The sequence below is a fragment of the Anneissia japonica genome, unplaced genomic scaffold (genome assembly GCF_011630105.1).
Source record: "Anneissia japonica isolate Jap-2015-1 unplaced genomic scaffold, ASM1163010v1 scaffold1511_len2985839_cov193, whole genome shotgun sequence".
Lineage (NCBI taxonomy): Eukaryota > Metazoa > Echinodermata > Crinoidea > Comatulida > Comatulidae > Anneissia > Anneissia japonica.
Window position 1 is genome coordinate 1246795 of NW_022685291.1, and position 25884 is coordinate 1272678.

General features: G+C 34.0%; 1 protein-coding gene across 2 annotated transcripts in view; it reads left to right on the top strand.

Moving 5' to 3' along the window:
• Positions 1-2064: 2064 nt before the first annotated feature.
• LOC117110303 (transcriptional repressor p66-beta-like) overlaps positions 2065-25884 on the top strand; it is a 40105-nt gene continuing 16285 nt past the window's right edge. The window contains exons 1-3 of one of the 2 annotated variants that reach the window (XM_033252957.1): positions 2065-2407; positions 18483-18559; positions 22535-22591. In XM_033252957.1, coding sequence (XP_033108848.1) covers positions 18483-18559; positions 22535-22591 — 134 coding nt within the window. In that variant the 5' untranslated portion in view covers positions 2065-2407. Of the gene's footprint in view, positions 2408-2614; positions 2662-18482; positions 18560-22534; positions 22592-25884 lie in introns of those variants that run through there. The other variant, XM_033252968.1, reaches the window with a different exon arrangement.

The window sequence follows — 25884 nt, forward strand, 5'->3', positions numbered from 1 at the left end:
ATATAATAATTATAAAATGTCAAAATAATGATTTTTTTTCTAAAGAAAATAATAATAATGACTTATATTAAATATAAATAAATAATAATAACTGTTGTAAAAAAATAATAATGTGAAGATGCAAATAAAAGTGAAGTAAAAAAAAATAGAAAAATTCTACATTATTTTAATAATATATTTTTATTCAAATTTTCCTAATTTGTATAAAATTATAATTAATGATAGTAAATATAGTAATTATAATAGTTAGAATATAATATACTAATTATAACTATAACATTTTATAAGTGATTTTTTTTTGTAAAAAATAATTATGATGACTATATTTTAATAATATATTTTTATTCAAATTCACCTAATTTGAATAAAATTATACCAATTATAGTAAACATAATAATTATAATAGTTACAATATATATAATTATAAAATGTCAAACTAGTCATTTAAAAAAAAAAATAATAATAAATATAATTAAATAAATAATAATAACTATTAATATCAATATCAATATGACTAAATATTTATAATAGTAGAATAAAAATAATTGCAAAAAATCTACACTATTTAAAAAATAATTTTTATTCAAATTTGCCTAATTTGAATAAATTTATAATAATTATAGTAAATATAATGATTATAATAGTTATAATATATATTAAGTATAATTATAAAGATTCATAATGATTTTTTTTGTAAAAAAAATAATGATGACTATTTTAATAATATATTTTTATTCAGATTTGCCTAATTTCAATAAAATTATAATTATAGTAAATATAATAATTATAATAGTTATAATATATAATAATTATAATTATAAGATTTTATAATAATTATTTTTTTGTAAAAAACAATAATGATGACTTATAATAAATATTATCAATAATAACAATAACTATTAATATCAATATGACTTGATATTTATAGAAGTGGAATAATAAAAAATAGCAAAAAATCTACATTATTTTAATAATATACCTTTATTCAAATTTGCCTGATTATAGTTGCATGGTTGGTTTTAAAATTGACATGGTATAATTTTGATATTCATGTAATGCTGTATACATTTTAACCAGCAATTTCAGTTGTTTTAAATTGTTAATGTTTTATATTGTATTGCATTTTGTATATGAAACCAAGTAATTCAAATCAACTTATAAAATATTCATAAGAAAATGATGATTGTGATGATTCAAAAGATATAATTTACTATAAATGATCAGGAAGAGTCTTTCATAAGCATAGTTGAGTTATATTTAATTTACAATCAGGACTTTTTCATGTTGGTTGTTACATACACCAACATACACTCTATCGATTATTCAATCTCACATTCTCGGTAAAATATCGGAATATAATAGACCTAGATACCTTATAACATAAACATAATTAAGTTGGATATCATATTGAAAATACACATGGAATTATTAAATTGATTAATATAAGAATTTCGATTTACTTAATCCATCCCACACTTCCTTCCTGTTGCTCACTCAGTCCCTCCATACCCAGGCTGCAAACCCACATACATACTCACTGACACTTCCTATCCACATATAATTTCTTTTGTATTTCTTACTGAAAAAAAAAAGTTCCTTGAAAAATTATATTTTCAGTTTCTATGAAACATAATTTAGACCAATTATAATTCAATTACTTAAAAAAAGTAATATGAATATATTTAATCAATATTCTTATATATAATAAAATTTTAATAAATGCATTTTCTGCATTCATGATGTCAGTTGATGTACTGTGAGATATATGTGCACTATATAATGCACACACATTCAACATGACAAATGGAAAAGTGGCTATCCAATCAGCTTGCTTGTTTACTACTGTTTCTTGTCACTCAGAAAAAGTAAACAAATTTGTTTACTTTATAACATTATACTGGACATTGCAGAAATATTTGAAGATGGTAACCACAAGGAGAGGAACATTCATCTGTCAGTCATGTATTCCTGGCATGTGGCCATTGGCCAGGTGACAGGTCACGTGACTAGACAAAGTGCTATAGATTTGTTTACAGGTAAACAAATTGTTGTGGTTAGCCCTGCGATTCAAATACGGAAACCCGGGTGTAAACAAGTCCAAGAACAAACGCCATTTTTGACGGAAATTCGGCCTTTCTCTGTCTTGCTGGCGACCTTGGCGCGCTTGTTCGTAGTTTGGTAGTTTGTGCATATTCTGTACCCAAAGACAGACCCAGGGGCATATGTGGTAGCAGACAGAGAGCAGCACAGAGATTGTATATTCGCTGTGAGTTCGTCGGCCTTCTGATTCGCCGGCGGCTGGTCTGCAGTGTAGTTCTTTATTGGCTGAGGGATTTGAATATCACTGAAAAGGCCACGGTGAGGGGTCACGCTTTTTCAAACTCGATGAAAGTTTGCCCTGTTGAAAGTGAGTATGTGGTTGATTTTCCGCATATAATCCACTAAAATGGTAGTAAAAGCATAGATAACTATTGCACTGAAAAAATTCATGATTTATCTGTTGAATACTTTCTAAATCATAATAGTATTCATCTCGCCCGCTGCTGACTGAAGCATGAATCGCCTGTTTTGGGGGAATCCCTTGCTTTGATAGTCGCATGTCGCGCGTGCGCTTAAAATTTGCAGTGTTACAAAAACCAAGACAAAGAAAGCTTTTAAATCGTAGCTATATTTTTCTAAGATCTTCATTTCGGAGTTCTAATACTAATAGAAGAGTTGGTAGATTAGATTTCGGTAGACGAAGTGATGATAAATGCGTCTAATTTTAGGAAATTCATGAATGAATAACCACCAGTATAGTTTACTAAATTAGCCATTCCGCACATGTTGTGACGACTGAAACGATCAGTGTTGGGCCTAGGAAGCCTACAAAAACAGCCTTTCTCTTGTGGCTGTTACCTGTCTACCCTTATTTTAAACATAATTTATACTTTCGTAACACCTCTAGTAAATAATTAAGATTGAGTCATACACATACAAACTGTACGAATGTGACATAATTATGTTTGCATTTCACTTCATTCATTTGATTGTATAGGCCTAGGCCTAGATACTTTAGACAGTTTGAGGGCCAAATCTAGACCGAATGGTAAGAAGGCCTGGGCTTAGGCTAGTTTCTCTGCTTGTGTACATTATTTAATATGTGCTAGGCTAACTCACTATTGATGGAGTTGATACTTTTAAATGTTAGCAGGCTAATTTTTGTCCAGGTAAAGTAGAGAATGATTACTTCCTCTCATTTCATCATGTAACAAAACATGTTTAATATTCACACACACGACAAATAACTTGTCTTCCAAGTGAGTTTAGTTTAACAGTGAAACACCAGGTTTTTGTGTATTATTACTAAAATTAAAACAACATTCCATAAGTCTGAGAAATCCTGTAATTTTACTTGCTGATTAGATGATATATAAGCTGCACCCTGTTGCCATAAACACAGATCTGTGTTCACTATCTTGAGAATGTACCGGCGGTGTCTCTTTATGTTACATGATGGATGATGGATCTTTAACAGAAACACATTCACTTGGACTCTGTTTACTGTAACAAGGGATGCATGATATTGCTAAATTTTTTTTTTTATAGCACAGGTGATATATATCACTTTATCTTGTATAAAATTGAGTATTGTTTTGATTATTGTGTTTCTTCTTGCTTCTGCACATAACATTTATTACTTTATAGGGAGGAAAACCAGTTTATGAGGTCTTGTTGGCCAACATGCTGTGTTATCCTTGTCTGTAGTTTGTACTGGTCTTCACAAAAGAATTGTCACCAAATATGAAGCCAAAGTATAATACAAATGTGAAAGTGTTTCTTCTAATTACTGATTTTTTTTTGGCATCCAAAGCATTGGATACTTCTTTTTAATAATAAAGATTGAATGCAGTCCATACAGTAATCTCCTCTGATGACGGTTGTGGACTATTAAAAACATGTCTTAGGGCTGTAAATGTCATTCTATATTTTGCTAATGAGAAGAAGTGAAGAACTGATGTATTGTTTCTAAAAGAAAATAATAATAATTAGCAATTCTTATTTTCTCATTTTATAATTACCAGTGCAGACACTGCTTATTGTGTTGGTGAGTGTGTCATACAAGTGTTCCTGTAATCTCATGTCCCTATTCCTAGCATTGCAACCCAGTGGCCTACAGTAGCTATACAAAATGAAGGGGATATTTTCTATATCCTGTACATTCAGTTATCAAAGATTAGTCAATAAATTATTGCAGGCTAACTGTATGTAATTTGTATTTTTTTCCTTTAGTACATTTTAGTTATTAATCAACATCCCTTTCTGATTAAATAAAAATTAATAATAAATAAAAATGAAATATAAAATTTATTTTTGTATGTCATCTACCAGTATATTTTGTCCAAAGAGATTGTATGGCCTCATCTGTCTGATGTTGTGTCTAGCACCTCCGCTTGAGATATAGTTACTGTGTATGGAGGAGGTGGGACTTGTTCCAAAGCACTACTTGTGAAGGCTTGATAATCTCCTAATGTGTTACAGGGTACTTACCTCTAGTAAGAGATTTTTTCATTAAAAAGCATGAATTATTTGGACATCACTGTTATAGACTCAAAATCATAGCCTGTTTTAAATATCATGACATAACCCTCTATATTGTGTATTAACTGTTTTCCCCCCATATGTTCCTCTGTGTGTTAATGAGAATCTTCACTTCTCAAATTTTAGTTCCAAATTTTAGTGAATTATGATCATGATTTTACTACCCAAGGTGGTTTAGTTTGTCCGGATACTCATTTCGTCCAGCCCTTATATTTTCTGAGATGCATGAAAATTGGAACATGGCAAAATTAGATTTCTTGCTCTGTCATGTTTTCATACTCATTTTGCTTTTCTAGATAGGGCTTAAGATCTAGAGTGTTAGCACCATACCATTTCCCTTTCTTCTAGACCTGTTTGTTAGTAACCAATTAGGTTGGTTTCCTTCGAAACATGTAGATTCAGTAAAGGCCAACTCAGACAGCGTCGTACGACGCAGCCCGATGCGATTTGTTGTCGCGTCGGGTCTGTGTGAGTTAAACGCAGACGCGATGGTGTGCATCGGGGGCAGTCGCGTAGTAGAATATTAAACATGTTTAATATTTCTCATGACGGCTTAAGACTGTCCCCGACGATAAATCGGGTCGGGCTGCGGCGACCGACGCTGTCTGAGTTGGTCTTAATGTTTGATCGCTGGGGTACAGTAGCTTAGTTTTCATAATTTTCATGTTTTGTAGAATTATTTGTTTAGGAGTGATAAATAAAATTCTATCATCAGCAAACAATCATTATTAGTATGGTAGGTAGTCTTGGTTGTATGTATTGCCTTTTAGATATACTGTAACAGAGACATTGATGGTACAGGTATGATAATTATCTCAGTCTGTATTTATGTTAATTGTTATACCCTGCTAATTAAGGAAAGGTATTATTTATATTTGGTTAATTAATGGGAAAAATGATTTCTCATTTCGATATTTAAATTGTAATTAATAAATATAAATAAGTAGTTCAGTATGGAATTGAATGAATAAATTGTGTATGGTAACTCATAACATTATCTTTGAATATAGTACAAATTATAGAACCAAACTATGACTAATATTATAGTATTGCCATACATATAGTTAATTTGGTATAGAATGCACCTCTACTGGTGATAATAACATCTTTATGTAATGTGCAATAATATCTCATTATTTAATTATATTATTGGATGACCCCTTGGTTTTTGGAAAGTACACTGTACCCCATGGCAATTGTTTATTGAGCCATTGAGTTAGACTTGCTCAGTAGATCCAGCCATTGTTCTTGTCTGTTCACGAATCACAATCCACTGGGCATTATTATAGTATATTCATGCTTCTATTGTGTTGATTGCTGACCAGAGCAGTTTTCTTTACTAGGGTGTGGACTGGCTACTAAGATAGCCAATGGCAGAGCATCATTGTGATTAATTTAATGACTGAATATTTACTTCACATAAAGCTATGATGTCATCACCCATAAAAAATGTAGATAAATGTTTGAGTGTTTGTTGTCTATGTAATGTTTCCTCCACTTAAGTTCATACCTCCTCATGCTTAATATGATAGCCTAAACTTCAGTATAACCTCATGATTTTCACATTGGGACCAAGCAGTGCTCATGAATAGGAAATTATTGTAAATTAGAATTTAAGGTCAATCAGGGGTCAAATGCCCAAAGTTAAGCAATGTACCTGTCTACCACACCACATTAGATGGAATATATTGGCTATTGACTATGGATTGATTAAAGTCCAAAATGCAGCTTTTATTGATTTTCAATTCTAAACAGATTTTGAAATTATATTAAAGTAATTCCAACTCTCCAAAGTTCATGATCTCCAATTCTGTTGTTCTTATACTGTACGTAATTAGTACAATATAGGCGTACTTATTACAGGCGTACTTATTTCATCTTGGCATAAACTGTAGGTCTGTAGATCAGTTTTGGGCAGAAAATGAAATTATTGAAAGTTAGTCATTACCAGAAATTCTGTTTGTTAGCATATTTTTTTTACTAGTGATTTGCTAAAGGACACTGGAAGTGTTGATGCTGTTGGATGGAGAGAAAAATATTTTTCTTTTACAGGTTGTAATGTTTTCTAAAAGAAAACATTATTTCTGTTCTCTTTCTCAATGTACAGTAATTGAACTGTTTTTAATTGAAAGAATCATCTGCTATAGTTCCCTGGGTATTATCCCACCCCATGAATGCGAAATTGGCCCGATTCTGTGGGAGGTGGGGGGGTGGAATTATGCCCAGGGATTTCCATATGCATGAACCAAAAAATGATGATTGTTTTGTGAAGTTGCAGAAGCATTTGAACAATTGCCCTATGAATCAATGGCCTATCCAAATCTATATTCTGGTGAAGAAATCGGACTACTCGAGCATCAAAGGGGAGGGAAAACCCTAAATGTAGTTAGTAGACCTAGGCCATATCTTGGTCTACCTTGTGCTAGACCAACCCTTTACTAAAGCAGGAAACGGTCAAGTCAGTGATGCTATGGCGCAAACTACAGTACAAACAATGTTTTCATCACTTGCTTTCTTGATGTCGTAGGTCCATAGGGTATTTTTGCCCAGCAACAATTTACGGAGATTGCTATCCAATCCAGTCATCACCCATCGCATTGTGAACGACCGCCTACTTGTAATGCCTGATGTAATGAGTTAAGCAATAAAAGCCTGTGGGTCATGTGGGTCTCCACGCTATAAATTAACGATCCGATCAGCCGACAGGGCAGGTTTCTTTAGCGACATAGCTTGTTGTCTATTTTTTAGCAGCAGTTAGTGAGTTGTTTATTTTTAGCGGCGTTAGACAACAAGAATTTATAAGGATGCTCTTTGTATTCAAATTTACATACAGTGACCAATGTGTGGTCTAATCAATTGGAAGAGTTTCAAGTCTGCCGAATTTGGAGCCAATTCCTTTATTTTTGATAAGCATATTGTAAAATTCGCCAACCTACTGTACTTTACTGTATTTATTCAAACTATATTCTGGGACTTTTTCCGGTTAATGCTTGTGTGCGATATTGGAAGTAAAGTTGGTAGTAGGATTATCCCTGAAGTGGGACTATACCCAGGAAACTACAGTATCAGTATTATTTTTCTCTGAATGAAAAAAAAATGAATAATGAGTAGTTAGGAAAATGCCTTTTACCTTTTAATTGACCATTTAGCACAGGTAGGCTGTGCTGTTACGGTGCCTGTTGGGTGAAAGCTATTGGCCCACTGCAATGTTGTGAGCTAGCTGGGCCTCTTATTTTTTAATGATTTTATATTTTGAAATCTCTTCAATTATCTGATCACAGAACACTGTGACATCACATAATGAATACAAAGTAGTTACCAAACTGCTGATTTTTAACAAACTGTTTCAAAATATTGTCAGAATAAAGCTTAATCAAGGTAGTCATTCATTAGAAATACATGCAAAACTTCAACTTTAAATGAAGTTTTATGAGTTAGTAGTATGATGCAAGCAGCAAACGTACCCACATGCATAATGTTCTTGTATGCACGCATACCCTGTACACATAAACGTAAACTATACTATTGCCCTTATAGGGTAATAAAGAGAAAGCTAGTAATTGATGATAGAAAATGAAGGTAAAGATTACTAAATAGAGATCTGGGGATTAACTTATATCTGGAATGTTAGTTAATTAAGTTTTTTTAGCAACTCGTAATGAAAAGAGGGTTTCATTTTGTTTTCTGTTGGATTGTTGTCGAGGTATACGTAGTTATAATGTAACTCTTTGTACTGTATTCAACGTTGTATGAATTATTTACTTTTGTTGCTGTATATAGCTCAGTTATTGAAGGTATCTGTATCAGCATGTCATAGGGCTATGGTTAATTACTTCTGGGACCAATATTTTATTCTCATTTTTATCAGAATGGATTTAATGTTGAAAAGCTTGAATAATTTTAGAATGTTCATAAAGGCCAAAAATGCAACATAAATTAAGTGGTTGCTTGGGAATTATACAATACTAGTGGTTTTTTTTACATTTTCATTTTCATACAACAGCAACCTTGCCAAATATCTGTGCTGCATATTTATACACATTTATATACTGTAACTGAGTCTCAGTTATTGAGAAGTATTGCTTGAATGTTTCCCCTTGGTATTTTTAAGTACTGTATTCTTTTTGACATTCATTTATTTGTTTATTTTTAGAAAAAGTGAATTTAAATTACCTACCATTTTTCATACAGCAGCTAATATCTTATGTTATTTGATTTTATTTGTTAGAAAAACTAAATTAATGTATAGTAGTTTTGCTCACCCATTTAGGATCATGTTGTAAAAATATGTTGCTTTCCTCCATATGTAAGTAGAAAAATTTAGCTCCCTTTAATCTTTAATATATTTTAACTCAGCTGAGCCTCAGGCATTCCAGGTCAAAACAAAAACAATTTAGGATATAGCTGCCTGAATATTAACTCCAAAGACCAACATGGCAAATACCTTGATTTTCTGAAAATAAGCTTACTCATAGTATAAGCCCATATTAATAATCCTACCACCTAGTTGAGAGACTTTCCCAGGGGCAAAAACCCAGGTTATAATTTGAATGTGTTGAGTAATCCAGGATAAATTGATAATAGAGAGGTTTCGCATGCGAACAAATACGTTAGCTACCCGTATCAATTTGTAGCCATTCTGTGTTTTTTCGCAATCACGGCACAATGCAAGCATATCCTAGGCATAAGGCCTTAGCTTAGGCCTCTGTTCTCTTCTCTCATCATACTTCTCGAAGTTTTATTAGTATGTAAGTTTTTGGAATTGAAAATTGTAGCTGAAAAATACTTCCTTTGTTTCCCAGAAGTGTTATTTTGTGATAGGCCCTGTTGTTTATGATTCAAAAGTGCCTGGCTACAAGTAAGCCTAGCCTAGGCGCCTACACAAAATCCCGACACCTTAAAGGTCAATGCACCAACATTTTGATACCTTAAAATTAGACGCATCCTATCGTAATTTGCTGTCTTCAAATGTCACAAAAATGGCATGTACATATTGAAAGATACAATTTTTTTTACACATACGTAAAATGTTAAAAAAATAAACGAAGATCCTACTAGAAATCCAAAATTTCCCTAAGCGTTTAAGTGTTGTCCACACGTTTAGTGGAGAGCAGCCGGCGTATGATGTCAAAATGATGATGTATCCGTCACAAACCATACGCGTTCACGTGCAAAACCTCCCTAATACAAATTATAATCAATGTATCTAATGAATACCTTACTGTATTTGTAGTCACTACAGTATAATAATGTAACCTGTGCTATTGTTATTATTTACAATTTATATGAAATTTGCTACTGAATAGGAAAACACCTTCATCAGGGATTAGATGATACATTTTCTTATTTATTATTCCCCTCATAATCCTCCCCTGCATACCCCCCTCCCCCCACTCTCATTGGTCATTGGATCAAACATAGCATATGAAACACATTTTCATTTCCTTGGAAAAGTAGCTACTGTAGAATCAGCACTTGGTATTAGATCGTAAATACTGTACTACAGTAGGAGTAGGTATGGTACTACTATGGAGGTATTGAGAAGGAGATCACTCGAAAAAATATACGCGCACGCAGCGCTATGCAAATGAACCAGGAACAAAGCTGCCGCAGCGCGTGAAGAACGTCTGCGCGATGCCTTTGAAGTCTAATGTGTTTCCCACCACCAAATGCTCAGCAGGCTTAGATTACCAAAAAATTGAACATGACGAAATAGAGAGCACGTTCTTTCTCATTGCACACTACTTACAGTCAATCACTATGGCTGCGCACTCATTTCCACATTGATCTTTCAGGAAATACCAAACATAACAGTGTTCTAAATAAGGCTGGTCTGCTTGTCCCAGCCAACCAAAATGTCCCACGGACAACCAGAACTATAGGGCAACTTGTCTGTGGGACAACCAAAAATCTTTGGACCCAAACCTCACCTCAAGTAATCGTTTTTTGCCTCCCGAATTTTACTGCGTTGTTGTCACAGGTGCGGCCATTTTGGATTCGCTGAATCACATGTTTTCTTGCGTTTTGGTCTGAGACTGGAAATGAGGCGCCCTCTCGCGTGTTACTTATACTGTGGCGGGCCCATAGAGATATAATAAGAATACTAGAGTGCTAACCGCAATGTATTCGATGTTCGAAATATGCAGAACTGTGTGTGTACACCATCCAAGATGGCTGCCATAGATTTAGCCAATAAAATTTCGCTAAGCACCATCGTTTGCAATTGCGCCCTCAATTTACCCAGAAAGTTCAGTACAGCTAGTTACCCGTATGTTTGAAACTTGAGCGTTGCGGTGTTTGGGTGCAATGTACACGATTTTAATTTTCATTCCTTGGTACTTTATTCTTGAATAAGATGCTTCACTTGGCCTCGTTTTGGCTACAATAGTTTAATAATTTGTTATTACTATTACTCATTATCATTAATGAAATAATAGTCAGTCAGAGGGCTTATTAATTATTATGTAATAATATGTATACTAAGCCTGAAGGTGGCGCTTTACTACGACGGCCATCTTGGATGGTACGCATACATAACTCTGCATTGCTGGGCCATCAGTGCAAGGTAAAAGTGAAGCAAGCAACAGATAATATACATACAAGTAAAAACATTTGCGGACAACCAAAGTTTCCATCTAGGTTGTCCGCCGGACAACATTTAAGTTTTTCCTTATTTCGAACACTGCATAATAATATTTTCTATGAAAAAGTTTTAAAAGTATGGTAAATTTCAACTTGAATTTTCATAAATTGGATAAAACTCGATAATTCTAATTTTAACAGATATTAATTAAGAAAATATGGAAGTCATTTACAGGTTAACTAATATTTGAAAATTCAATCAAAAATCAGCTGCCTTAGCTTTATAGTCGAACCAATCGATCTTTAGACAAAATTATAATGAACACTGAAGTAATTTTAAGAGGAATATTTTGCGGAATCTGTTCCTGAAATATACACATAACATACTAAAAGTCCAAAAAAATCCAATCAGGGGAACATTTTTCATTATAAAGGTATTTAACTGGGTTAAAATCAAATGCTTCATTCAACAACTACTGTGCTGAAGCGTATAAACGCATGTCATTGCCAAGTTGTTGCTAACGAAAAAATATGAATTATAGGGTAATACGCCCGCGTGCGATCCAAAGGCAGGGAACACATAGGTTTGTCGCGTCAAAGGGATCTGTTGCCGAGTGAACTCCTTCTCAATAATACCTCCATGGTACTAAAATTCAGGTTGCAGAAAAAAAAGTGGATGAAGTACTTTTTTCAAATATCTTTATTTAGGATTAAAAAAACTTCATAAGTAAATATTTATTATGTTTTAAATTAATGATCCTGAACCTAGCAACACAAATCATACAGTAGACTTGCCACAAGTCTCTTATTTTTTATTATTTTTCTCATTCTGGACAGCGCCACCAACGAGAAAGTTAATTTATAGACGGAATAAGCGACTTGTAAAACACTGAAATCAGGCACCAGGCTGTCAAAAGAATGACGTAATCTTATATTCCGTATTTGGATAAATGGGCGGACCGAAATAAACAATTTCAACCAATCAAATGTTCATATTTTTGGAGCCACGAAACTCGCGTCGACTAGTTTGGCCATAGGTCCATGGTTAGGCATGACTAAATTTAAATAGTCTTCCCTAATAAAACGGGCCTAAAATATTTAGAATAGACCCTAGTAAGACTAATGTTGGCAATGTATAGTAAGACTAATGTTGGCAATGGCAAAAACAATTAAGCTTAGACTAGATGGCATACCATACAAATACAACAAAACTTTAACTTTCCAGTAGGATGGCTCAGGCCTCGCCTGGAGTCAGGTAGTAGGCCTAGTCTTAGAGGCTTGGCCTATTTTTAAGTTCTTACTTACAGAGGCCTACCTTTTTAACAATATTCTACCCTAAAGGCCTAAATCTGTGTAGCAGCTAGTGGTGAGCAAGGTTCCAAGTAGGCCTATAGCCTACGGTTATCAGTCCATGTCGTTCTCAGCAGGCCAGAACTATAATTATACTAACTGTTTTAATTCAAGTAGGTAGCCAAAAGGGAGCTGGAGATTGTTCTAGTCGAGACATCCGCATCTTCAATTTTGAAAATTTACCAAGATTGATTAATATGCATGAAGTTAGCCAATCACGTGAACAACCTCATAGTTAAAAGCCTAAACTGCAGATAGGCCTGAGGTGGATGCAAGTGGGGGGGTTCGGGGTTCAGAAGGTGCGATCGCACCTCCCTAAATTGTATTAAGAAAAATAATTGCATTATATTGTTGATATAAATTATTGGTAGGACTCTGGCACCCAGAGATTCTATATTCTCAAAATTTTCGCACCTCAGCCCCGACCATGTGGGGGCTGAGGTGGGGGACTCTCACGTACCCATGGGCGCAGATCATGGGGGAAGGGGTAACGTTAAGGGATGGCACCAGGATTTTTCCGATGGGGGTTCCGAGTTTCTGACGGGGACGATGTCCCCGACGAGAACAAAGTGGGCATGGTCAAACATTGCTTTAAATGCTTTGAAAATGGTCTAGGGGACGAAGCCCCGAAATTTCGACAATTTAGCGGTTTCAAAGGCTTTTTTAATCGATTTTAGAGTTTACTAATATGTACAAAATACTTTGTGGTTTCTCTCCTCGTCGGGGAGGGAGGGGCAGCTCTACCCAACGGGGCCTGGCCCACGGCCCTCCGCTGGCGCCATCCCTGTAAACATTCCCTCACATATTTTTTTAAGAGGGAAGGATTGGTCCCCTTAGTCAAGAAGATATGCCTGAAAATTGTTGACATAAATGCATAAATGACCCAGGTTTGAGCGCTGTACAGCGCTGTATCAATTTTTTTTTGAAGAGTTGCACAATGATTTAATAATTCATTTAAAGATAATGTACTAAGTTAAATACATTTAATAAAAACAGTAAAATTATAATTAAACAACTATTTACTGTACAAACATCCAACTTCAATTATATGACCTGTATCCACTTGCTTGTAACTTTGCAATAAATTGTTGTATCCTTTTGGAAATTTTGCAGGATTATATATCTTTAGGCATTTTGATTATAAGTAAAAGTTTTAAAATTATTAAGTGATAATTACAGATACGTTAGGCTGAGTATTGTTGCAAGTGCGACATATTTTTTGAATTTATCACGTTTGTGGCAATCATGTGCATTACCTAGCTTGTTTATGGATCGCTGTTAAGATTATTGATATAAAAACACCAATAACATTTGATTTTGCCTTGCCAAATCCATTGGCTCGAGACAATTTTTGAATACCATTCCGTGGCAAAACAAAGTCTTCATTGCAGATACGTTGTTTTGCTGCATAATCTTGTAGTTACGTTGTTTTGCCACGGAAAATCATTAGATTTTAAGTTTTATGCCTAAAGATAGGTGGTGCTATTCCAAAACGAATCGATATTGAGACCTGAAATGTTCATAGGTCATTCAGACGTGTTTAGTATATTCCCAAATGATATCTCAAAATCGTCAAAAATGTCAGTTACGTTGTTTTGCCTCGGGACGGCCTTGTGTGTTGCTCAGGAAAGAGCAGCAATACTAAGCCTGCACATAGTAGTAAGGTTCCAAATTAACGTTACCACGGAGACGGTGGTATATTTTGTCTTGTCTGATGTAGCAAGCATGTTCATTGGCAGCCTGAAAATACTGGTCGAAAAATGTTGAGTGCTGGACGGCCCCGACCACCGCCGACCAGCGTGGTGAGAACCCTGATCTTGTGTTTCTAGTATCTTTGATGGTTGTGATGTGATGTCATCATGACCATATTTAGGCATGTCACATGTTTTTGTGAAATAAATGTGATAGTGTGGACAGGGATTTAGAAACCAGTTTGCCTGGTAATAATACGGCCATAAAACATTGAGCACTGTATTGCCCAAGATCAGTGACATTTGGCAGTCTGTGTTAATTGGAAGTTCATGTTTTTTTTTTTTCACTAATTTCCAGTAGGTCAACTGTAGGCCTGATTCTAGGTTTTGGCAAATATCATTCATCCCATACATTTTGGTTGGTAAAGTTACCACAGGGCTAAACATCCATGGTTTATATCAATTAAATTTTCGGAATTAGTATTTTTAAATATTATAATACAAGTGGTAAAAAATGAAATATAAAAAGCTGATGAATCCAGATTTTCAAGGTTTTGGATTGGTCGGCCTTGATTTGGCAACACAAACCTATTGTAACCCATTGTTTTGATTTCGTTTGTGTACCAAGGGGCTTAGCACAAATAAGTTTTTAACCTGTTTAACTAACACAGTATCTTCATACTGTTGTGAGCCTGTAACTCTTGTTAGAATTCTTGCATTCTGTACAACAAATAACAACTGGAAATGTAAGTAGGCCTATTATAGATTTAGGAAAGATAGCATGCCAATCAATACTTATTTCGTAGATCTTCTCTACATACATTGAATGTATTAATTGTACACTGCGCTAACATTCAGTAATTAGGATCTTGTTGGGTCTCGTGTTACTGCCATGCTCTCTTTCCTGATGAACTGTCCCAACAATGTGCTTTGTTCCATCCCATAATAGTGGATTAATTTTTTTTCAAGGAATGGGACAAAATTGACCAATAAGAATCCAGTATTATATCAGATCATGTGTGACCTCTGTGACTGAAATTTCCACTCCAATGCTAATCTTATGCAAATGAGATTGACATCCTCCCAGCTGTCCTTGAGGGCGATTCTAAAAATAGAACATTCCATGGCTCCATTAAAATCGCCATCATCACCTGGCATAAACACATAATGTATTTTGTAGAATGTACAATTTGATGAATTCAAAAAAGGTATCTGATATAGCCCCTCAGTCTAAGTCAACCATTTAGCATTGTGGTAGAGGAGATGGGTGAAGGTAACCAGTTTTACTGAAGCTACTAGTTACATGAACTTCATATTTGCCAATAATATTAGATTGTCATTATTAGTCCAAATCATCTTCACGGTTTTTTTTTTTATCATCTTCTTATTGTTACCTTCATCATAATCATAATAGTCATGCAACTTATCGTGGCCGACGATTCCATCACGGAAATTAACGTTTGTTTGATGATGATGATTATGATAGTACGATACCCAGACCTCCAATAGGGTTGACAAAAAAATTCACAATATATGGTTGGGTTGGAGATATGCTTTAAAATGTGTGTCTACCTTGCATTTTTCAGTGCTTAAAATGACATTATGTTACTTGTGTTCCCATACTGAGCAATTTCATATTTGGGACAGTCCTCAGTGGACCACTTACTAATGGTAATATTGTAATATTTTATTAAAAAAGCAATTTTTGTATGGCTGGCATAGCAAAGTAATCAGTTGCTCACATTACAGTTTACTGTATTACATTTTGTACTGTGCCTATATCACCTGATGATGAGTATTCTTCTACTGTAGGCCTTCATTCACATGTCATTCAACCTATGGGCTGGGATCCAAAGATTCAGTAACTGCTTATAGCCTATTCATCTTTACAGTACATTGAATGCAGAATTTACTAGTCTAATCTATAATTCATCATGCTTTCTTAAAAAAAATTGGTACCAAAACTTAAATTATTAATATTGCTGATTTGCTGACGTGTTGCTAATTTCTAGAACATACTGTAGGCTTAGGGCAAAAAGATACACTTTCTTGTGGTTTTTAGAATGGCTTTACGTATAAGCAGGATACGGCCCAGTCATTGATGGCGCGGCGCAAATTACGAACTATTCATTACCTTTTTGATGTCATAGGTTCATGCCTACTGATTGTAGCCGAAGTGCTGTAGGTGAACTACAACTCCTGTCATTTTGGAATGATACGAACCTGTAGCTACTATAAGCTCCTTACGGCCGCTAGGTAGTCGCAGACCATGCCCATACGCAATTCAGCACAAGAACCCTGCGAGTTATGGTTTATTCTCATTTACCTTTACTAGATTTAGGATAAATGAATACAGTTACAGTACTGCCAATTTTATTTCAAATTTCCTGCAGGCCTCTTGAGCCACAGCCTAGACATAGATAACTCAGTAGGTTATTTTCGCCCAGCATTAGTTACAGAGATTGCTATCCAATCTAATCACCCATCGCAATCAGTGGCGGCCCGTCAGGGCAAGCAAGGTATGCAGTGCATACCCTGGCTAAAACAAATAAAAAAAAAATAGTAGTACAGTTTCTCCATTTTATTTAGCATCTTAGTCAGGATCTTCTATATACGCCTTAATTTTTCGAGTGGAATGCTACAGTTCATTGGAATAGCAAAGTTTTTCAATGTTTGGCCTACTTTGGTACCTAGGATATTGTCACAGTCGAGCCTATCGCATCGTACTCTAGCTGCTTAGAATTTCCGCATGGCTGGTCTTCGATATCAGCCAATCATGTGGCGTCAGAATAGCCAATTTAACACTGGAATGGAAGCAGTGCTTCCAAGAGTATGTGCGCATACTCTTCTCACAAATCGGGACCTCCACTGCCGATCGGGTATTCTATTTGTAAGCCTAATCTGAATGATTAAAGTTTAAATACGTTTACATACATATGACCGGTGTAGAAGAAACTTTGAATTATTATTATTTGAATTGAAATTTGTTAAAATACAGGAATAAGAATTCTTTTGAAGAGAAGACAACCATGCCGGTATTAAAAATAACATAATATTGTATTTTGACTATAGAACGCAATCTGATTCTTTAGTAGGCTTACAAACTTTTCATATCACTAGCAGGCCCTAGCATCAGTGGCGTAGGGGTCTTGAAATGGAAGGGAGCTGATGGGGACAGGAAGGTACTGGGGGGGATTGGTGATTAGGTGAGGGGATAACTCGCAAAATAAGGTGATATGAGGTGATTTATAACTACTTGAGCATGATTTGTGGGCGGAGGGCGCGACTAGTGAATGGGCGAGTATTTTTTTTCAGGGGTAGGGGGAGGGATGTGCGCACCCCTTGCACATCCTAGATATGCCAATACCTAGCATACCCTGCAATTTACCCTACGGTCCGCCACTGATTGCAATGTGAAAGACCGCCCACTTGTAATGCATAATGTAAATAGTTATTTGTAGCAGTGAGAGCCTGTGTGGATCACATGAGTCTCCACGCTATGATTTGTAAACGATCCGATGGGCCTACAGGGCTGGTTTCTTTAGTGTGTTAGTCTGTTTTTAGCTGCAGGTAGAGAGCTGCTTGCAGTAAACAACAGGAATTTACAAGGATGGCAAATCCCTGTGGCTTATAAATATTGAACTTTACATTGACCAGTGTCTGGTCTAATCAATTAGAAAAGTCTGCCGAATTTGTTTATTTTTGATGAGCATTTGTAAAATTCACCAAACTACTCAACCAAATTATTCCCTGGGACTTTGTCCAGGGAAATGCTTGTACTCAAAGTTGAACCAAAAGTCAGGGATGGGATTATATTTGAGGTGGGACTATTCCCGGGGAACTATGGTAGCAATTTTTGTTTGTAAAATTTAATTCCTGTGATTTTTGTAAAGTAAATTGTATTGTATGTGTTTGTGTATCAAAACATTGTTTTCATTAATAATACCGGTAATTTCATACAAATTTTAATATCTACAGCACCTATATGAAGACTACCATGTTTCCCAGAGTAAATTATTAATTTAGTAGTATACCGGTAAGCCTAGACCAGCTTATAAGCTCCAAAAAAAACACTAAAAATTATTGTATAAAAAAATCAGATTATATTATTCTACTCTACTGAAGTCAATGCAATAATTATTAATCTAACAAGAAGCCTCATTTTCCCACTTTGTGTTTGCACCACATGTGTACATTATGCATAATTTTAATCAGTCTTGTAGTCATGATATTGATATTTGCAATGATTTCTTATTAAATATTTAATTTTTTGTTTAGATGTCAACTAGCAGCCAGAACGACCTTGCTGCTAAACCTCCAGAACCAGACAGTACAACGCAAAAGATGGACCACAGGTAATGCAAAATTAATGAAAGATTCATTCAAGTTATTTTTTTCACCATCAATATCATCTTTAGAATAAAAATTGTAATTACCATGGACTTTTTACATTTTATATGAAAGAAGCAGGAGTACAATATGTGCTATAAAACTGAAAATTGTCATCTAACATTGTCATGAATACTAAGCAGTATTTTTCTGTACTTGACTTGAATTCTAAGTGAGTAATGTAGTTTTTCTGTTTCAATTTCTGCTACTGAAGTTTATCCAACTGAGGAACTATAGTAGGAAACCTATTTTTTACAATTCACTTGGCAAAAATTTAAATTTTCTGTTTTTTGCCAATTAGTAAATAACATGTTGAAATAGTTAATTGTAGGCTAATTTCAGGCCAAATTATGTGAACATGTTGTGCACCAAGTGTTTCTTAAATTCACTCTCTTGGTACATTAAACAGAGCCTATAATAGGGGGTAAAATTTGTTCCCCCTTGTCTCGCACTGTATAATCATAAGATACCCAAGTACCTATTGTACCAGCCGACACAAGTCACCATGTCAGGAACGATCACAACTTCCTTTAGAAAAATTAGAATTTAATACCCATGGGTGTTCAGAGGATTGAGAGAAAATGTCTCCGCAATCAGCCCCCGCCAAGATCGTTAGATCCTGTCGCAGGAAACGCCATTTCGTATCGCGTACTACTGATGGATTGATGTTTCTACAAAGATTCCAGAGATACCACATGGCATTATGGACTGAAAGCCAAACAGTTAACGCAGTCTTTGGCCATCATATGACGAACTAGAACTGTTCAATTTTATTGATTAAAACACTGTACTATGTAATATCAGTCTACAAATGTCCATTTTGGAAAATGAAAGTTATTATCTGCATTACCTTAAGTATTATAAACATCTTAGCATCCTTGATTGCTTATTACTTATTCCATTGAGAAAGGTTCCGTATCCAAAGTTTTTCTTGCATGATAAAGAATCGAATGATAAGTGAGAACATTTTTCTGTGACATCAGTTACAGGCACTGATTTCTTTGAAAGGAATACTGTGTCGTTTAGCTCAGTTCCGATTTGAGACATGGCTGAATCTTAAACTGGAATTCAATTTCTGACCCCAAACCTTTCTTAAATACAGAAGACCATGTACTGTACATTTTAAGCTTTTTTAAATGTTATCTATAATATTTATTTGAGTAATGTACTATGCTCTTCCTAGGTTTTCATAAATATTCTTTTTCCATTTCTTTGTTTAAAAGACCATGTAGTAAGTAAGTATGCTCTTTATGGTAACCATTAACTCTATTTGATAAATGTTGAATGAAAATTTTAGCTTACAATTTATAATACATCGTTATATAATAAATAATTACCATTTAGCCATTATTACATTAATATGCACAATAATATTTCACCTGGAAGTAGAAACAGTGGGATTCTTAGCCATCATTATGTAGCCTCATTCTACAATATTGCAATTTGTAATATCACATGTTAAAACATGAATAGAATGACATTTTGTGACGATGCTAATAATGTGAAAATATACATTTTAAACATCATTTTCATACTACTATGTAGCTCAATTGGTAGAGCAAGTTGCGGTGAATGACGATCGGAAAGTCTAGTTTGAATCGGAATGGGAAGAACACAATTTTTGTAAATTAAACTAAGTATTAAAAAGACTGTTAATCTAATATAGTACTGTCCAATTTTTTTTATTGTTTCACCAGTACACATACTGTAATTAGTGTGCATTAATTTTGCAAGTTAATTTGATTTCTTTAAATCATGTTGAAAAAAATATTATAATTTCTTCCTTGTTTTGTGTGTGCACAGAAAAATACTATTTTTGAAGGCTGTACTGTAATTTTCAATAAAACTGTGCACAGTGTTGACAGTGTAATGTAATCATATTTTCATATTTCATAGTTGTGTCTAGATAGAGGAAATTTCAATTAGGATAGGATGTCAAGAATGTTTAGGACCATAAGATCACATACTATATAAAGGAACAGGTCCGTGACTAAGTCTCTTTGTGACCCTGAGTCTGTGTGTACCCCTACAACTCATCCCCACTCCCCTGAGTCCTGTTTTTAAATACTACCTTGGGCAACCTGCACAGCTGAATACTTTAGCTATTTGAAGTAGGTTTTTTTTAAAATTTTATAATTAGAGTTGGATCACATAAACACTAAATTGATAGTGAATGATAACGCATGAATAACGTAATAAGCAAATCCTTGTTTAGTGTAAAATTTGATGATGAAATTGGACAGAAATTGCACTGTGTTTTGGAGGGTTTGCAGGGTTTAGCAATTTTTTTATACATAAAATGGCATTTTTACCCCAAAATAGATTGGGACGAACATAAAATTAAGATTTTTTTTATTGAGATTACAAATTGAGTCCTATACTTATGTGATTCAATCATTATCAGAGAGTTTGGATGGGATTTGCACTATGTTTTTGGAGTGCGGGGTTTAGCAATGTTTTATACAAAAAATGGCATTTTTACCCAAAAAGTAGGTTATTACAAATGGAACATTACAATTTTTTAAAACTTATATACCAAGTGAGTCCTACATATACTACATGATTCAATCACTATCACAGGGTTTGGATGGGGTTTGCACTGTGTCTTGGAGGTTTGCGGGGTTTAGCAATTTTTTTTTACACAAAAAATGGCCTTTTTACCCCAAAAATAGGTTGTGACGAACATAAAATTATGAATTTTTTTATTGAGATACCAAATTGAGTCGTATACTTATGTGATTCGATCATTATCAGAGAGTTTGGATGGGTTTGCACTGTGTTTTTGGAGGTTTGCGGGGCATGCAGGGTTTGCGGGGTTTAGCAATACCCAATTGAGGTGATACAGTAAGTACATTGAAGCTCTAATAATTTGAGCCCTATTTGATCTACTGGTATGTAACTAAACCCTACTCATCCCTCTGTCCTTGGGATGCTCAAGTTCAACCTGTGATGTCATAGGATGTTGTATTCAATTCCATCCATTTCCATTCTTTTTATTGTAATTTTTTAAAATTAATGTTTTATTTATATTTGATATTAAAGATGTAATAAATGATTGAATTAGTATAGTGCTTCCCTCCTACCATGTACTGTATACAGATGTTTCACTGATGATTTGTTGGATATTAACAGTAATATTCAACCAAGGGATACAGTAGGTCTTAATGGAAAGATCCATTAATGGCATTGGATGTTAAGCACCAAATGTCCAAGTACAATAATTGGACTACTTATGCCCTCATCATTATCATTATTTTCATCGTGATTATTATCATAATCATCATTATCTTTATCACTATTATCATAATATCATCATATCATTTTGTTTAGTTTGCAGTTGGAGTCCCCACCACATATTTATATATTACTTTAAAAAAAAATTTTATCTCTCATTTCTTTGTGATTTGAAGCACATCCCAGGGCAATTGTTGGTAGGCACACTTCAATTTGGCGGGGAAGCTTTTTTTCATCTCCATGCCCCAATAATACTGCATAGCTTAGTTTACATTACCATATGGTTTTTATGAAATGTATCAAGCTTGATCCATAGGCTAACTACAGTACCGATTAAGTCTTATTGTTCATATCGGAATTTATTTCTCTCGGGTCAAATGTACAAGGATTCTATGACCATAGAAAAGGTACATTGTGAATATTTATATGACTGTTACAGTGGCAAGACAGAATCTTTTGTTAAATTCTGGCCTTGTTCCGTACTGTAAAGTATTTGAAAGTATAAAGGATTCTCTCCTTGTCCATGTACTGGTTAGAAAAAACATTGGATTGAACCATGATTGCTTATAATAATTAGAATATTAAAATCATGTCACATTTTACCATTATGCTTTTAAAATTTGTAATTATAATTATATTTATTTATTTATTTTGTATAAAAAATCTTTTTACTATTGTACAATTTTCTTTCTCTCTTTTTTTTTTAGTGAATCTAACCAACTAAATGGACCTGGAACAGTAACCCAGGAAAAACTTATGAAAAGGTTTGTATTAAAATTTGTAATAAGAACCTACTAAACAAAGGCCTCCTAATGGTAGGTTAACAATCATGCATTAAAAATGTTAAATTACATATTAATAGTTCATAATTAAATGTGCTGGTAGATTTTTACTCTACTTGCCCAGTGAAAAACAACTTGGTCAATAGGTAGTCTATTAGAAGTACAGTAATGTTTTATTTTTGCTGCTTTCTTTGGCTTATCTATTGTTGTTTGTTTATTAACACTATGATTACTGTGATCTATCCAAGATACGCTCTAGTGGCAGATCCAGGAATTTGAAATACCAAAGATGGATTTTCACAGATGGAGGGTCCATATCACCTCAGCTCCACCATGGTTGGAGTTGAGGTAAGAATATATATGAGTATGGCACCTCTAGAAGTCCGGAAATTGCACTCTCAGACTTAAAATTGGAATATATTGGTGTTTCTTTTTTCCTTTTCCTTTAATGCTCTCTGAAGTAAAACCTGAAAAGCACAACAAATAAATTAAAACCTTGTTTTTAAGTTATCAAATTTCCAGTGAGACACAAATTGAAACAATTCAGTTACATTGAATTACATTTTTTTCCCCAAGATTAGAATTTTCTTACATTAGTTATTAGCCAATTTAAGTGCCTATGAAAAAAGGATATAGAAACAGGATGCTTCTGCTAATTGTTGAGGAAAATAGTTTCTCTAATTTTCAGTTCAAAACAAATCATTTCAAACATTTTTTAAAAGTTTAATGTATAGTAATTTATTATAGTCAGTATGTTTAACCGAATAAATTGAATTGAATTCTAGAGAATTGCAGTAATGTGTATCTATGTGATATGATAAAACGGTTAAGATGTTAAAAGAAAGATAATGTACCATTTTCTGAGGTCTTGATGGAGTGTGTATGTATTTAACTAAATAAAATATAATAATATCGAATAAAAAAATTTAAAATTACATGTAAACTTGTAAACTAATACCTTGTGTAACTTCTACTATGTTTGACTGTCAGGCAGAGCGTTGCATATAACAAAATTGTATAAAACATAACTCTTAGATTAGAATAATTATATTTCATAATTGTTGATGAGTCACAACTGAAATCAACATACTTTCCATTAGACATGGTTGTCGAAAAAGTCTTGCTACCTACCATTCAGATTTATAAATTACAAGTCAATTGATATGATTCTGCAGCACTAATATTTATGACATGAATCTAACTTTAAATTAGCAGTTGTTTTCTAGATTATGAAATATTTTAATATAATTTAGCATTGTTACATAACCTTTTATTTTTTTTAAAGATTTGAGCATGACTGATTCTTGTATCATCTTTTTCTACTTTTCTTTTAATTCTGTGTGATAATGGACCAATTATTAAGTCTAAAATAAACATACATACATTACAGCATTTGTGGCAAAGACAAGCCAAACCAGTCACTTGTCACAAAACGTGTTTCAGAGAAAATGGCCAAAACATGCTGGAATGTCAAATTTTTAAAAATCTATTTTATTGCACTAAACTAATCTTTACATATCTATACATCATTCTATGCTGTTATTTTCTCCATTTACAATGTTAAAACAACACTTTTTAAGGATTTGATGATAGTTTCTGTATTAATAAACTCAAAATCGATTTTTGCGACGAGTGACTGGTTTTGCTTGTCTTTGCCACATTTCTCAGGGTTGAAACATTTCTTGGGGTTAGTTGAAACATACTGTTGGAATAGTAAGATAAATAACAACTTTTAAAACTAACTAGGCAGGCCCGTATTTAGGGGGGTTCGGGGGATTCGTCTGAACACCCTCCCCCCATCCCCGCGTGAGATGGAGAATTTGATTGAGTTTACTAATAAAAGTTACTATTATGATAAAATCGAAAAAATTATGATAAACGATGCTTATTTCGTTAAGTACAGGAAATTACAGTTAATTAATTAGGATCACGAAGGAGTCCCGCATAGTCCCAAGCCGAACCCCCCCCCCCATTGAAATTCCTAAATACGGGACTGCTAGGTTATGCATTAGAGTAATAAATGTGTTTTATGGGTCTAAAAAATGCTATAAAAGCAGTTATGTTCGAAAAAGGTCAGCGAAACATTCCGACTTAGTCTAGGTGGGTCTGCAATGCATTAGTTGGGTTGGAGGACTATTTAGGGAAATGAGGGTGGATGTATAGACAATGTTTCACTAAACCCTACTCTCCCCTACACTGGGCCTAGTTCTTATCTAAGAAGACTTGTTCGACCTCCAGAACCATAGAGGAGCGTGCCGCTCAAACCAGCGCCGATGGCTATATGTAGGTTGTGGCACCCCTGTCTTAACCGCATGGCCATTCAACTTTGTCTCTTCAATAAAGTTAATAAAGATAATATTTTTTTTTTATTCAACTGAACATACACTTGTTTCAGTGGCACACAACATTTCGGTGCGTTCAATGAGTAAGAAAAAACAACTAAACTAAAAGAGACTAAAAGTTATACAAAACAATTATACAATAACAGTATTCAGTACTGTATTGGTGTTGAAACAAAATCCACTAAATAAAAAACAAAATTACTGTAGTAATACTGTAGTAATACTATTTTTAGAGTTAACAAATTATTACGTTATTAAGATACAGATAAGCACCAAAAAAAAAAAAAATAAAAAAAAAATAAATAAAAAAAAAAATAAATAAATAAAACACAACAACACAAAAGATTACTTATGAGGTAGAGGTATGCAATAATAATGACCTTTCTTATAATATATTTTATAATTATGTTCTTGATGTGTTTTGCCCATTTCTTGTTACTGTACATCTTTGCTGTTTTAAATCCACTGTTGTATGTAAGCCTCTCCAATAATTGTCTGTGGTCTGCCTTGCGCCCGCTGCTTTCAGCCGTACTTACCTTTTTTCATCGACACTGTGTTGACTGTTTCTCCTGTGTGAGTGTGCATCACTATAGTACAGTATGTGTGTATTATCTTGGAGTTGCGACCTTCTTTTCATTTATTTTTCTTTAGCTTTCCTTGGGTCCATGTTTTTTACCTTATCAATCATTTTCAGGTATCTGACAATTGGGATTATACAAATTAAATTTTATCTTAATAATCATGCTTAGGATTAAATAAGTTTGTGAAATATAGGCAGTAATTAGGGATATGAATGTGCTGAGAACAAAGCTACCTCTGTATACTGTTTTAGAACATACATAGCCTTCTTGATACTCTTTGTCTTTGCCATTTCTTTCAACATAAGTCCCAGCAGAATTTACAGTTCAGCTTAGGTAACCCTCTGAAAATTCT